A 15,560-nucleotide genomic window follows, 5' to 3' on the forward strand; every position below is an offset into this window, starting at 1 on the left:
TCAGTGGCGAGTCAGTGGTCATGCTGAAACGGTATATTAAGCGACAAGAGCGCCGCACTGCGGTGACTGTGTGCAACGTGCTCAAAGCGGTCGAGACGAGTCATTCCCGCCAAAACAGTCGCAGGCTGTGGCGCGAAGGCTTGTGATTGGCGGGCGCGGGGCGGCGGCGCGCGCGCAAGGCCGCCGGTTTTCCCGCGAACAATGCCAAATGGTGCATTTGTCAAGGTGAGTTCGTTCACCGCCGACGCCGGGCGCCGCGCGCTCCTCGGCCCGACATTCGCCACAGTGCTCGCTTCTTGCGCGCCGATCGAAGGTCGGCCGAAGGCAACCGACTTCTTATTTCACTCAATAAATACTCGTTCTTCGCTGGCGGCTGCTATTTACAGGTGAACAATTATTATTTACATTTATGTAAGGTTTTTTTCTTGATAACAAACGATAATTTCTAGCAATTAAGTGATCACGTGATTTTAATTCGTCACTAAGTTTACTAGTTGCCAACTGTACTGTTTTGGTTCTAGTAATGAATTTATATAGCAGATTAACGTGAAATTAGGAAGAAAAATTTGAAAAAAAAGAAGAAAGAAGAACAGTATCAAGTGCTACGCCCGGACGAACTTCCCAGCTCGGCCGACAATCAGGGGTCGGTGGGATCTTCGTCCGTTTGTATCGCTTATACGAATATTCAACACCGTCGAACATCAGAAGAAATTATTCAAGAAAAATAATGTTACTTCTCTCTGAGTTTAAATTACAAGTGTGCGTTTTGAGAAGTACTTTTCCTTTAGTTACTTTTCAAAACTTACATTCAACTTCATCAGTGGCACATGTTAGTTCTTAACGAAAACGAAAATTGTTTCTTTTTTGTAATGCTTCTTCTCAAATAAAGTTCATATCATACAAACGCATTGCCCGTGCTTCATCCCTAGGTAGTGACCCTAAATCAAATATCACCATATTTATTATTTATTTATTTATTTATTTTTATTTATACTTTATGCACAAAACAAAACTTGTACACAGGCGGACTTAATGCCATGGGCATTCTCTTCCAGTCGACCATAGGGTGGTGCAGAGATAATGCATGGTAGGTGCATTGACAAAAGAATAACAAACACAACAACAAAACAAAAAAAAAAAAAAAGAACAAACTCAAAACAAAAATCTTCCTTAAAATAACATCTCAGTATTATAGAATACACATACTACAATTCAATATACCTATAAATAAAATAGTAAAATACATACATACACATAATTACACACAATAATATACATGTAAAGTAATAATATATAAATACACATGAAAATACACAATTTAGTATTATAGTTAAGAATGGCTAAAAGTAAATATATATAATATAATAATAATAATTGAAAAATGAAATAAACTAGTTTGGAGATGATTCTTCCAGTTTTTTGTGGATGTGTTCGCGAACTTTGAGTTTAAAAGTAAAGCGATTGCTGATCATCCTGATTTCTTTGGGAAGCGAATTCCATAATATTATGGACTGAACAAAGAAAGAAGAATGTAAAAAATCTGAGCGATGGATAGGACATTGTAAGAGACGATTATGTGAAGAACGTAGAATTTTCTCATGGCTTGCGTTCAAGTATCTAAAATGCGATTTTAAGTAAGAGGGTGAGGGGGCAGAGTCCAAAATAGAAAACAAGGTAGTAAGCGCTCTCTCCTCTCTACGCTGACGGATCGGTAACCATTTCAGACGAGTTCGGTGCGCGGACACATGGTCATATTTATATTATGACTTATCTCTAGCACCCCAGGTCCGATTTTCTACATATTAGTTTTAAAACTAAAAAAAATCTAAACACAAATTTATTATAAAATCGGTACTACTGTTGATACATATTGTTAAAAATAGATCATTATTATATATGAACTTAAATGTAGTAATATTATAGCTTTGGGCTAAATTTAGGTTAACTCGATCGCAATCTCATGACGGCCGAACATAATTACCAATTTTAGAATATCAAGCAAACCTATATGTAAAAATTACACAATCAAATAAAATAATACAAGTATAGGAAAATTCTAATGTATTTTGAAAATAAGCTATAATAATCAGGCCAATTTTGTACGAAACAACGCTACATCAAAACATTAGGATACTATTGTTTACATTTAATGACGTAATTTCAACCCTGAAAACCTATTCTTCAGACTGAATACTTGATGATTTTACTGATTTTGGTTGAAATAATAACCAAAAATCAAATATACAATAATTAATTCTGCATTATATTAGAATTAAATGTTTAACCTTAAAACGAAGTTAATATGGTTTTCATGGTTTTTGGTACATAAATAGATCTTATGAAAAAATTTGCGCTACAACAGTTGTTAAGTTGAAAATACTGATTAAAAATCAGCAAGAAAAACTGTTTAGTTGTAAATGTATTACAAAATGTAGTATTTTGTTAATTTTCACATGAAATCTAGTAACTGTGAGCATACTAAGAAAAATTATAAAATTATGAAATTTTTCAAATTAAATAATCTTATGTACTACATAAATATGATGATATTTCGATGTATGTGGAGTCTGTAAGTAAAAAATCTGCAAAAGCAAAAATTTATTGAAAAAATTAGTTGTGTTAATACATTTTTATTATTAAAACCTACGTTTTGTACTAAATAATTTAATTTTATAACGTCCATTGGGAGACTTATTGGAGAGCAAACAGAAGGAAGTCAAAGTACTAACTTTAACCTCCAAATACTGTTTAAAGTTTGCGTCTTTTCAACAAAACCTTAAAAGTCCTTAAAAACTACCTGTACAAAGATCTTAGAAATACGTAACATAAAGAGTTAGCTACTATATATTATTGGATTATTTACTAGATAGCAGTTTTTATTTCTACTATTCTAATTGTAATTATTTTTTAGTTATTAGGCAAACATAGGAAAAAGTTAAGAAATATTCTTATTAATTATTAATGATAACCATTATTATTATTTATTTTATATTATATATTAATAGGCCCACCATCTCGTCTATTTCTGCTGCGAAATAGTGACACGTTCCGTTTTGGAGCGTAGGTCAAACTTTCACCTTATATTTAAAGGTGGATAGAAGTATTCCTGCTGTGACGACTATGGGCACCGATAACCACATCACCAGATACGCCATGAGCACATTTATCCATAATACAAATGCACTACATATACCTACTTAGTTTGGCCATAAATACTGTTACAATTAAAAATAAACAAAATATTACATTTGAATTTGGAATCTGTCATTTTTATATGATTGCTCATTGTGTTTTCTCATTTTGGCACCAATACATTGTACAATATTTTGCGATATTAAAATAGAGTGGGGTGATAAAGAGAACCGAATCGCTGCGATTGCATTACACAAAGTAGGTATGGAGCCAAATGCAATTTTAAAACTCTCCATACGCTTGGTATTAGTAAAATGTTTGTGTACCGGGCTATTAATAGGTGCAATGAGACCTCCTCTGTTTGTGACAGAAAAAGATCTGGCCGTCCACGTAGTGTTCGTACGAAAAAGGTGGTCAAAGCAGTAAGGGAAAGAATTCGAAGAAATCCTGTCCGAAAGCAAAAGATTTTATCTCGGGAGATGAAGATAGCACCTAGAACCATGTCGCGTATTTTACAAGATGACTTAGGACTTGCAGCCTATAAGAGACGTACTGGTCATTTCTTAACTGATAATTTAAAAGAGAATAGGGTGGTAAAATCGAAACAACCACTGAAGCGGTACGTAAAGGGAGGTCATAGAAAATTTTTGTTTACGGATGAGAAAATTTTTACAATTAAGCAACATTTTAACAAACAAAATGACCGTATTTATGCTCAAAGCTTCCCAATTAGTCGACAGAGTGCAACGTGGGTACTATCCGACTTCAGTAATGGTTTGGTGGGGTATTAGCTATGAAGGAGTGACTGAGCCATACTTTTGTGAAAAAGGTATCAAAACATCGGCACAAGTGTATCAAGATACCATTCTTGAGAAGGTAGTGAAGTCCCTTAACAACACCATGTTCAATAATCAAGAATGGTCCTTCCAGCAAGACTCGGCACCAGGTCATAAAGCTTGGTCTACGCAGTCTTGGTTGGAAACGAACGTTTCGGACTTCATCAGAGCTGAAGACTGGCCGTCGTCTAGTCCCAATCTTAATCCGCTGGATTATGATTTATGGTCAGTTTTAAAGAGTACGGCTTGCTCTAAAAGTCATGATAAGTTGGAGTCCCTAAAACAATCCGTACGATTGGCAGTGAAAAATGTTCCCATGGAAAGAGTGCGTGCTTCTATTGATAACTGGCCTCAACGTTTAAAGGACTGTATTGCAGCCAATGGAGACCACTTCGAATAAGCTTTTTATACTTTAAATTGTTTTATATTTATGTATTAAACTAACACACTGTAAAAGTAATAAATGTTATTTGTCATAGAAATTTAATTTTTCTTTGTCTCAGTATTTATGGCAAGACTAGGTATATGCTTAGTATACTTATGTTGTCTAAAATAATGTTTTTTTTTCGGATAAGTAAATTGAAGATAAATAAAGATACGATAATTGCAAATAAATTAATTTGAATTTAAACTTCCCAGGAAGTAATCGTTTCACGTCTAGATTATGATCGGAATTGCATAGATCGCAAATATTGAAAAGAAATAATTATATGAACCTAATTTGAAAATATAATTTCTTCTAAGTAAGTACAGATTTTTGTCATTTTTCTTCTTAAACGTTAAAAATATTCATTATAACCTTCGCTTATAATTATCAATATAGAGTACTGCGCATAAACTTTGCTTATCGAAATTTTCCCCTACAACTTCTCAGCTTATAGTTATGGGCAAAATATACTTGGGCAGTACACAGATTTATATTGAGAAATCAGTGCAAAATACAAATAAATAAAATCAAAAATATCAAAATAACCAATTTTCGGTGAACACATTTTAACCCATTACGTTTGAAAATCCATCTTTAACTGTAGCTTTCCATAACTTCGAATTAAATCAGCATGAAAAACATAATTTATTTGTTTAAAGAAGACAATAAGTCCAGTGATGCTTACTGTGCGTTGTAGAATATGGTACGTGACAATAGACGTATGCACTCTACGGAATGTTAAGATGAACGCGTGGAAGAGTCCAAGTATGTCAAAGCCCACATGAATGGTAAAATTAAGAGTAAGAAGATTAGCGTGACTTGATTTAATGATGAAATGTAAATACTTTAACACAGTGATCAAATTACATATAAGTGAAAACAAGACAAGAGAAAGATAAAAAAGGTAGCTATCGAACACAAGATATTTGATAGATTCCTGAATCTCGCTAAGGACATTTTCGAAATTTGCATAAAAACAAGCTCCAAAAAATAATAATATTTGGACCGTCGGTCTAACGAGCAAATTCACCAGCTTGATAGAATATCTTCCTCATGTTGTTTTCTCCCAAATGTGTAACGATAAAAATGTTATCGGAGTGAACAAACGTATGACTAAAATAGATATAATCGAAAAAGTACACAATGCGCCTACACCTGATACAGGGAAGGAGTACAGATGTTAATGAAAATTAATTGTTTAAAAATAAATGTTAAACGTGTGTCGTCAGTTTTTCATTTAAACCGGAAACTGCATTCCAGTTTAAAACTTCTATCGTCCGCCAGCCACAGACGAATATTTGTTTGTAGTAATAAAATTTAATTACTCATAAAATAAAAACATAAACAAACTATTTGCATGTTTATTTTTGTGTTTATGTGCACGCTAAACGCCATGATGTTTAAGCAATTTCGAAGGTGATTATCAGTGAGGTATTGAGGTAAGCTGAAGCGACTAAATGAATATTATTGAGGGGACGTGTCACAAACGATGCCAGTGTAATTTTTTTTTTCAAATATTCAATTACAATTCTTACCAGCAAGCTGCATACGGCGACTAGGCTTATTTTGCCGACGGAAACTACTTACTTACAGATTGACAGATAAATCACGTTTTTAATGTTGTTTTAACTCTGAATGCACCGACGATTTCGAAGACCACCTCATATGAAGCGGTTACCCAACCGATTCTGTATTCATAATTACTTTAATGCCACCTCTCAATTTGAAACATGAGATCTTCTGTATTGAAGAATTACTGTCCCACCATCCAAACCAATCTTCGGTTTTATCGAAATGTAAAGAAATTATTTCCGGGGACCAGTGATCTCGAACGTCATAAAGCGAGATCGGTAGACTTGCCAGCTAAAATCGGTATATTTGTACTATTTTGTACCCAAAATCGGTATTTGTCAAAAAATATACAATATTCAATCAAATTCGTTTATATATTAAAAAAAAAAAAAAAACTTGCAGACTAATTTATAACAATCATATTTAAGAATAATAGGGAAGTGATAAAATATTAAGGATGAAATTAAACAACAAAGGAGACATTTGAGTTTCATCGCCACGTTTTAGTAAAGTTACTTCCCCCCAAAATAGTTCTACATCATTAGGAAATGTTTTGATTTGTTCACAATTTCTTAAAATGCGCAACTCTATATCAATTTCCTGGAAATCATTGCTCTGAACAATATTGGGAAAGAGCCTACTCTTAAGAAGTATCGAAGTGGTTTTGCCAATTTTAACATTTTGGATCAATAATGTCTAAAAGTTTCAAATCGGTAGAAAAATCGGGAGAATTTCCATGCATATACTCTGAAATCGTAGAAAAATCGTTATATTTCGGTAGAACAGAGCCCATATCGGTAGAAATACCGAAAAATCGGTAGGTTCGAGACCACTGCCGGGGACCAATAAGTAGTTTTCGTAAATGCTTACGCGATTAATATGTTTAGTATATTAAGGACTCGGTAGAAGCCTTAAGTAGTATTGATGATACAAAGGCCGTAAACACATAAGTATACCTAATTAAATAAAATAGCTATATGTAGCTCTGCAACATAGCGTACAGCATAACATACAATACAGCTATTAGAATTTTTACAAATTATCTAACGATCGCTTTGTGGTAGCAGCGTCTTGGTTCTGCCCCTGCCACTACTGACGTCCCCGAGCGACAGTAACCACTCAACATCAGATGGGCCGTATGTATAAAAGGGCAATAAAAAAGAGCTGGCTGGGTTCGCTAGGCCAACTACTGTGAATGCGGAAAGATCATTACGTAGGCAAATCTTGAAGTTTGGAGGTCAACGAACTGTCGAACGTTCTAGATACCGCTGAGTTTATGCCTTGGAGGTGATAGGTTTGGCAGTTCTAGCTCCTATTATATAGGATATTTTTTTATAAAATTACCGCTAATAGAATTGGAACGTACGATGTTGCAGTAAATGTTTTCTATAACCTACATAACGTACCTAATACATTTTTTCATTATTCTGTACCATTAAAAACTTTAACAACCGATAAACATAATATAAGCTAATGTGTTATATTTATCCCCAACACAACGTGTTCTTTTATTTGTATATTTATATTTCTTCTTTTAGCACGGTTTCAAAAAATCTACTGAAAATACATACTACAGTACTGTACAGAGATAATACAAATAAATTAGCTACAGTCGGCGCGATCATAGTATGCACTACTTGTAATAAAATATGAAGTGTATGTACTTTAAGAAACGAGAGATCATTGAAATCGTTCATCGAGACGTTAACTTTTGGTCCCGTGATAAGTTCGTATAGAACTTGTGTTACAGGTACCAGATAACGGAAATAAATGTAAGATTTTTTATTATACACATACATATATTTAATATACATCCATAGCCCCGGAAAAGACATTTATATTTACCATACAAATATCTTCCCTTGGCGGGATTCGAACCCGCGATCCCCTTGTGTAGTGACCATGTCACTTACCACTACACCAGACGGCCGTATAAATGTAAAAACTGTATACTTCGATAAAACTGTAAAATTAGTGTTAGGTATATTTACAATGTTAATAGATGCATTATATTCACGAATGCCTTCTATGCTGTATAAAATGACAATGACGCACGTGGATTTTAATAATAGGTACTAAAACAATAGTTTAATCTTAGTTTCGAAATAAAATGTTCTAGTATACTTTTCTCAATGTGATAGGTAGTGAAAATCGCATTATAACGTCTACAGGTGCGCAGCCCCAACTAATGCATTCCGTTTTGAGTGGTTCGACGCTCATTATACAATGAAATTGAAATTTTGACTTCTAATGATGGATGGTGTCATTCAGATTGTCATATCAACGGACTTTGGAGTTAATGACTTTTCATTTTTTATTGTTTAGATGGGTGGTCGAGCTCACGGCCCACCTGATATTATGTGGTTACCGGAGCCCATAGAGAACTACAATGTAAAGGTCGCCACCCACCTTGAGCTAAATATCTGAGGTGTCAGTTTTTACAGTACAACGGCTGCCCTACACTTCGAACCGAAACGCATAACTGCTTCACGGCAGAAATAGGCAGGGCGGTGGTACCTACCCGTGCAGACTCACAAAACGTCCTACCACCGGTATTCCGTCAAATATTCGATTAAAGCATTTAAAGGTCTTCTTATTCTTTTTTGCCTTGGGGCCCTGAAGCAAAGATTTTTTTATCAGAAATCTCCAAACGCTTGAAGGTGGCTACACGTGATGCTAAGGCTGGCTGGTACTTTGCACAGAGAGTGAGTCTGGCTGTCCAACGAGGTAACGTAGCCAGTATCTTGAGAACTGTGCCTCCCTCAAGCGTATTGGAAGATTTGTTCTACTGAGTGAGTTGATTTTTGTTAAATTATTTTGATTTGTTATTTGTAATTTGCGTACATACTACGTGATGAGAAGCTTTAACAAATATAATATTTTTTTCATTGATTTACCGATTCTCAGAGCGGCGCGTACCCGATATTAGACTCAATGTTTCAAATACACATTCTATTAGGAGCATAGATGTGGGAGGGTCCGTATATAACTCTATCAGTTTGCACTCAAACAGAGCAACGTGTCGCATTTACTGAATTACGTATCTCGACACTCGTTAGTCAGACTATTATTTCGCGGCTGCGTCATACTCTCTGTACACGTCATTCCACTTTTTTCATTAACCATTTACTAGCTGTTGCAGCTATTTTGGTACGATCTGACGTGGCTTGTGGGCGTTCTAAAAAACACATTTTTTTTTTTACAAAATATTTCATATCTCCCTATTTATTAGCATAGCGATTTCGAAAATTAAAACAACATTAATTTTTTTTTTAAACAAATCAATATGTATTATTTCCAATAAATTTTATCAGTTACACATCCACATTGAATGCATATTAATTACTTCATAAAATACAACATAGTCTTCGACGGAAATTTAACTAAATTAAAAAAACGAATACTAGTTAAATATTTACAGTTAGGTAAGGTATTCCATAAAACACAAAATAAAACATGGAACATAACAAAAATCAGTGCAACAATATAAAATAATAAATATTTATAGACAGTGAACTCCGACGTGGTTGTTATATAAATTCTATGAGTATAATAAAACTTTAGTTAGACAAGTTCGTTACGATAATATCTATTGGCCTTCACATCACAGAGCTAAGCTATATCGAGGATCGAACGGCACATCAGCTAGCCGAGAGTCACCATAACATTTGTACATAGTAAACTTGTGCCTTCCACTATACAACTAAAAATATATCTTCATAAAAACGAAACAAACTATACCATACGACCGTGAACAGCAAGTGGCACAATAACACCTAAACCCCATGCACAAAACATCTCTAAACTAAAATATTGTGAATTATTGAAACTAAAACATTACTACGCATAAATAATAGAAAGACTATCATAGTGAGAGATGCATTTAAATGCTTCTTCGAATGACAATTCATTAGAATATTCGATTTGAAAACTGGCTCTAAAAATTGCATAACCAAAATGCAGTTAGTCCCGCAACCTACCGAGGCTACATATACAGTTTTAAAGACTAGAAAAATGCAAACGATTCGAAGATAAAGTCCCGATTGGATCGTGAGCCAATGGATAGGTCTGACCGCGGAGTTATAACAATGATATGTTCGGGTCCGTCGTCACCCCCTCGATGCAAATTAAACAAATACAAGTTACTATGAATACATTGTTCTATTTATAAACCGTCAAAAATTTACAACAATAATAATAATAATAACCTGATCGATTTCGTCACCAGTCAAAATCGCTCAGACGACTAATTAAATTGTACAAGATTCACAACAATATTATAAAACGAGCGCAGTCGTTGTTAGGCCTTAGAATTTGTTTTTTTTTTTTATAATTTACAATTTATTTATTTATTATGGCAGATTTCAACATTCAATTTCATTAATCTTTATCAACGCGAGATATCAATTTTCAGAGACACCACACGAAACGCACAGTCGGGCGACGAAGCAAAGCGACCGCTGCTGGTGGTCGCTGCGTCACGCGACATCATGGCACTTCTGATTCCGATCACACCACGAAGCCGGGATTCCCTTTGGCGTTCAAATAATTGCCACACACACACACACAGACGACCCGACAAAAACCGTCCCACACAAGTAACATTCTCAATCGACAAAATATCGGAGCTCTCCACGACGCAACGCTAATGAGTCACGTTTACACGTCACGCGGACACTCGAGTAGAAGGGCGGGGAGAGGTGCAAGTGTCGACACGACAGATACAGTCGAAACGGGCACAAAGAGAATGAGCAAAGATTCGGAGGGGGGGACGGGTAGAGGTGGCGCGGGGCTAGGCGAACCCGGGCGGGTCCCACGTGGCCGTCCATCAGGAGATGTAGGGCAGCAGCAGCCAGTACAGTGCGGCGGCCAGCAGCGGGGCGACCAGCGCCAGCACGGGCGTCTGCAGCGGAGACTTGGAGCGCAGCGCCGCCAGCTGCGCCGCCAGCCGGGCGCGCTCGCAGCTCTCCTCGGCCCAGCGCTCCTTGGCGCGCACCAGCTCCTCCTCGAGCGCGTGCAGGCTCCCGTTCTGCAGCGTCACCTGCAGCCGCTGCTCGTCCGACAGCCGCGTGCGCTCCCCGACCTCCTCCCGGTTCGTCTCGACGGTGGCGACCGAGTCGGTTTCGTCATCTTCGTCGTCATCAAAGTCGAGCCGGAACATCTCGTCGATTTCGGCGGATATCTTCCCGGCGTCGACGCTTCGGTCAGCGCAGTCGTCGTCGATCCCGCCGAGGTCCTCGAGGGATCGTGTTGTCTCGACGGCCTTGTCCGCGGCGGCTCGGTCCCGGTCGGCGCCCGCCAGGAGCCGCTCGATTTGTTGATCCTTGACCATGAGGTCGGCGCGTAGCTTTTCAATAACGGAGGTCAAGTCATCGACGTCGGAACGCGTCGGCCGGAAGGCTAGCTCGGCTTGCATCTCGGCCGCGTTCGACGCCAAACGTTGAATTTCGGCAAGGTTCGCTTCTTCGGCTACCGTCGAACGAGTGAGTTGAGCCTGAAACCAGATTACAATATTTAAATATTTTCGAATAACCAATATCTGATGGGGAGTAGAGCGTACCAAAAAATTGCTTAAGATTGATTATGTTGTCATCTCCGTACCATACCAGTCTAAATCTATATCAACTGGAACTCATCATCATTCTCCTGCCCTTCTCCCAATCAATCACCTGGGGTAACATGTTCCATAACCCTCTATCTATAATATACCATTTCATCGCTCACTCCCCTCTTACTTACTCTTATCAACTAGAACTATTGTCATTTAAATTGCGTTTTCACAAATCTTTTTTAAAGTTGACTCTATCTAGCATAGAGCAGTATAGCTATGATAGGATTAGTAGCGACATCCACTGGCGTTCAGATAGGCTGTAGCCACTGCAACAACATTGAGTAAGAGTTTTGTGGACGATGTGCGTTTAAAGTGTGTTTAGTTAGTTTAGTTATGCTGGGTGTTAGGAGACCGCTTCCGAAAACGAAAATGTTGTGCCTACAAAGTTGTGAATTTTGGGGAGCGCGGTATCTTAAAAGAAACGCCGCGCCCATGCGTTCGTTGAACCCAGCATTAGCTGTTTTTGATTTTGTCTTTCATTGCTGGTTTTTTTTTAATAATGTATTTTTTATGAAACTATCGTTTCATTTAGCTAACTTGATGGAGCGTAAATAATGCTTATAAAACGTTTTAAAAAATATGTTTTTTTTAATACGATTTTACTAGCTTCAGACGTATGTATGTTAGTATGTTAGCATGAAGAAAAAATTATTTTATTGTAAAAAAAGCGTGGGGTGCATGGTATCAATAGTTATACATATTTTATGAACAGATATGAGTAGAAGGGTTATTTTGATAATATCCTGAAAAGCATCCCACGCTTTTTTTTACAATAAACTCATTTTTTCTTACACTATTTTTAATTCATATTTATTAAAATTTATTTTCTATTTTTTAGTGTGATTTTCAATAAAAGCGTTTTTGTTTTTTAAACTATAGTTTATTTAAATCAAGATCGATATTTTTTGTCCGTCCCATCATCAAAGGTCTCAGTCATTAGTACTATCGTCTGTCTGTCTTCGTTTTCGGAAGCAGTCTCTTAACACCCAGTATATATCGCTCATTTGGAACGACAGTGACATAATTGTTAAAAAAAAAATCCACATAGATATTGTTTGATTAATTAAAAAAAAAAAATGGTGCGTGTACTTATGTACGCGCGTAAGAAGTTATACTTTATTTTTATGATTTTTTTTTTTTTTTTTATTTAAATTTTAATAAATTTGAAAAAAAATCGATTAAACAACATCCTCAAACACGCCTATTGGACATCCCTTTTCTTGACATCGTATAAATTCGGTAATTCTCGGTACGGTTCGAAAAGTTCACCTGCGGCTATATTCAGACTCGCCAAGTTACGTCGGTCGTATTGTACTTAATGAGCGATTTAGTGGGCAACTTCATTCTGTTAATTTTGTGTCACGGTGCGCGCACATCGTAAAATCTCACTCTCATAAATTTTTCATAACGCGCCTAAAGAAGTATAACTTCAAAAATAGTCTCCTTTCAAGCCCAGACTTCAAACTACAAAAGTATAATAATAGAGAGAATCATTACCTGTCAGAAATATTTAGAATCTTCATTAGTATTACGAAAAAAATCTTAAAACTGGCGTAGTGTAAAATTTCCAAATTAACAGTTGTCACAGTCGCTCCAAATGAGCGATATATGAGTCGTCTATTATCAAAGGCGGCAATCTGTACATTTGGACAAAAAAAATTTATTGATATGTCAATACAGATTTATTTGAATATAATCGTCTCCTTCAAAGAATACGGTTCAAAACCTGCATTAAATAAAGGTTAATAGTTAACCTGTTATTTATCTAAGATGTCGTTCCGAAGAGTTTTGTGACTGCCAAAGGAATACAAAGTCAATAATTCGCTTTTCTGATTTACCAATCATTGTCCAAAAGTCAGATTGCCGCCTTTGATAATAGTCGACTCATATATACTAATATTATAAAGAGGAAAGATTTGTTTGTTTGTTTGTATTGAATAGGCTCCGAAACTACCGAACCGGTTTGAAAAATTCTTTCACTGTTTGGAAGCTACACTATTCCCGAGTGACATAGGCTATAATATTTTTTGAAAAAAAATTAGGGATCCTTACTAAATCTGCAATAATGTAACCCAAGGTGAAAAATAATTACCTAAAATATTCTCTACATCGCGTGCCCTGCGAAAACTATTGATGATAGAATAAAATAATGTACTACGACCTTGTAGAACACATCATTATTTACAAAAAGTGTCCTGACAGCATAATAATATGTCAAACTATTAAAGTTATGCCGCAATAAGTGTTCTTTTATTTAAAAAAATAAAACCACGTCGTTGAAATTTTTGTTAAAGACCCGAGCGGATCCGGCTAAGAATAGTTCCGCCCCCTTATCTTCCCAGGGGTGTCGTAAAAGGCGACAGGGGGATTTTAAGCGCAAACATCCAGCGACTTACCCGATTGGTAGCGGGAAATCTACCAACAAAAGCATTCCCAAGGAGGGTTGACGTCAGGCAGGCGGCCGGTCGTAAAACTTTGCCAAAACCTTCACAGCTATGAATACCCGAGCGGAGCGGGCCGCTAGTATTATAAATAAGTGCGGTGGTCTTGCCTGCAGGTCGGCCACGCGCGCGCGGTACTGCGCCGCGTCGTCGCCGTCGGCGGGCGGGTCGGCGCGCTCCGGCTGCGCGGCGAGCAACTCGTCCCGAATCGCGAGCAGCTGATCGTTCTCCGCGTTCGCGGCGCTCAAACGCTCGCGCAACGTCCGAATCTCCCCGTTGAGGCCGGCCATCACGCGGAGACAGTTCGCATACTCAGCTTCGGCCTTACTCTGCAGTGCATACATCTGTATATTAGTACGTGAAGCAAAAATTTTGTACCCCTTTTTACGAAAATTGCGCGGACGGAGGAGTATGAAGTTTCTCACACTTATAGCGAATATAGAGGAGTGCACAATGCAATTTTTTTTTTTATAATGCATATAAGGTACTTTAATTCATTAAAGAAAACATTACACACACTACCATGTACTTGACAAAACACATACATAAAAATATACTCTTTGTTTACTGTCAATTGGGAAACTTTTGTTATTGTTTAAAGTCTGTGGTCGAATTGAAAATAGATTAATATTGTTTGTCTTTAATATTACAAAACAAGTTACCAAAAAAAGTGGAGCACCAATAAAGAATGTTTCAAAATAGGGGTTTAAATAGCTCCTTAGCATTCTATAATTCAAAAATATTCACTTTCTACGTAAAAGAAGTGAGGGGTAAAATTAGCGTTATGCCAAAGTAACTATTCCACGAGGACGGAGTCGCGGGCAAAAGCTTTTCTTTTTTCTTTATTGCTTAGATGGGTGGACGAGCTCACAGCCCACCTGGTGTTAAGTGGTTACTGGAGCCCATAGACATCTACCACGTAAATGCCGCCACCCACCTTGAGAGTTCTAAAGTCTCAAGTATAGTTACAACGGCTGCCTCATCCTTCAATCCGAAACGCATTACTGCTTCACGGCAGAAATAGGCAGGGTGGTGGTACCTACCCGTGCGGACTCACAAGAAGTGCTACCATTACTCCTATTATCCTATTTACTGAGACTTTTCCAGTGGACTTTTTGGAGGATCCCGAGGGTTACGTCCAGCGAATTAATTATAATCGAATTTCGACTACTGCGGGACCACTTGTAATGTTAATTTTAAATGCCCAGTGAAGCGGGCGACGTAATATATAAACATACTGAACGTAGCATTTATATGTCTCACCTATCAGTTACATACATACATATACATATTTACATGACTAATATTTTAATAATCGCATAAAAAAACCTTGTGTTCTGAACGCGCCGGGGGCGTTAACATCTCCTCGCCCTCGGCACCGCCCAGTGACTCAATGAACGACACAAAAACAATAACTAGACCCGTCGGACCGTGAAATTATACATTTACATACCTAATAACACGTTACCGGGCCTCGTAACTAACTACCCTGTAATATAATCTTATGAAATATCGTATCATTTTATTTTCTGTTTTATTCG

General features: G+C 37.1%; 1 protein-coding gene across 1 annotated transcript in view; it reads right to left on the bottom strand.

The window, feature by feature from the left end:
• Positions 1-10,109: 10,109 nt before the first annotated feature.
• Slmap (Sarcolemma associated protein) overlaps positions 10,110-15,560 on the bottom strand; it is a 33,904-nt gene continuing 28,453 nt past the window's right edge. Inside the window, exons 12-13 of the mRNA XM_028185474.2 lie at positions 14,130-14,348; positions 10,110-11,461 (exon numbers count right to left, since the gene is read on the bottom strand). Of these exons, the coding sequence (XP_028041275.2) occupies positions 10,796-11,461; positions 14,130-14,348 (885 nt within the window). The 3' untranslated portion in view covers positions 10,110-10,795. The remainder of the gene's footprint in view (positions 11,462-14,129; positions 14,349-15,560) is intronic.

The sequence above is a fragment of the Bombyx mandarina genome, chromosome 08, assembly GCF_030267445.1.
Source record: "Bombyx mandarina strain Sakado chromosome 08, ASM3026744v2".
In the NCBI taxonomy this organism is placed as follows: domain Eukaryota; kingdom Metazoa; phylum Arthropoda; class Insecta; order Lepidoptera; family Bombycidae; genus Bombyx; species Bombyx mandarina.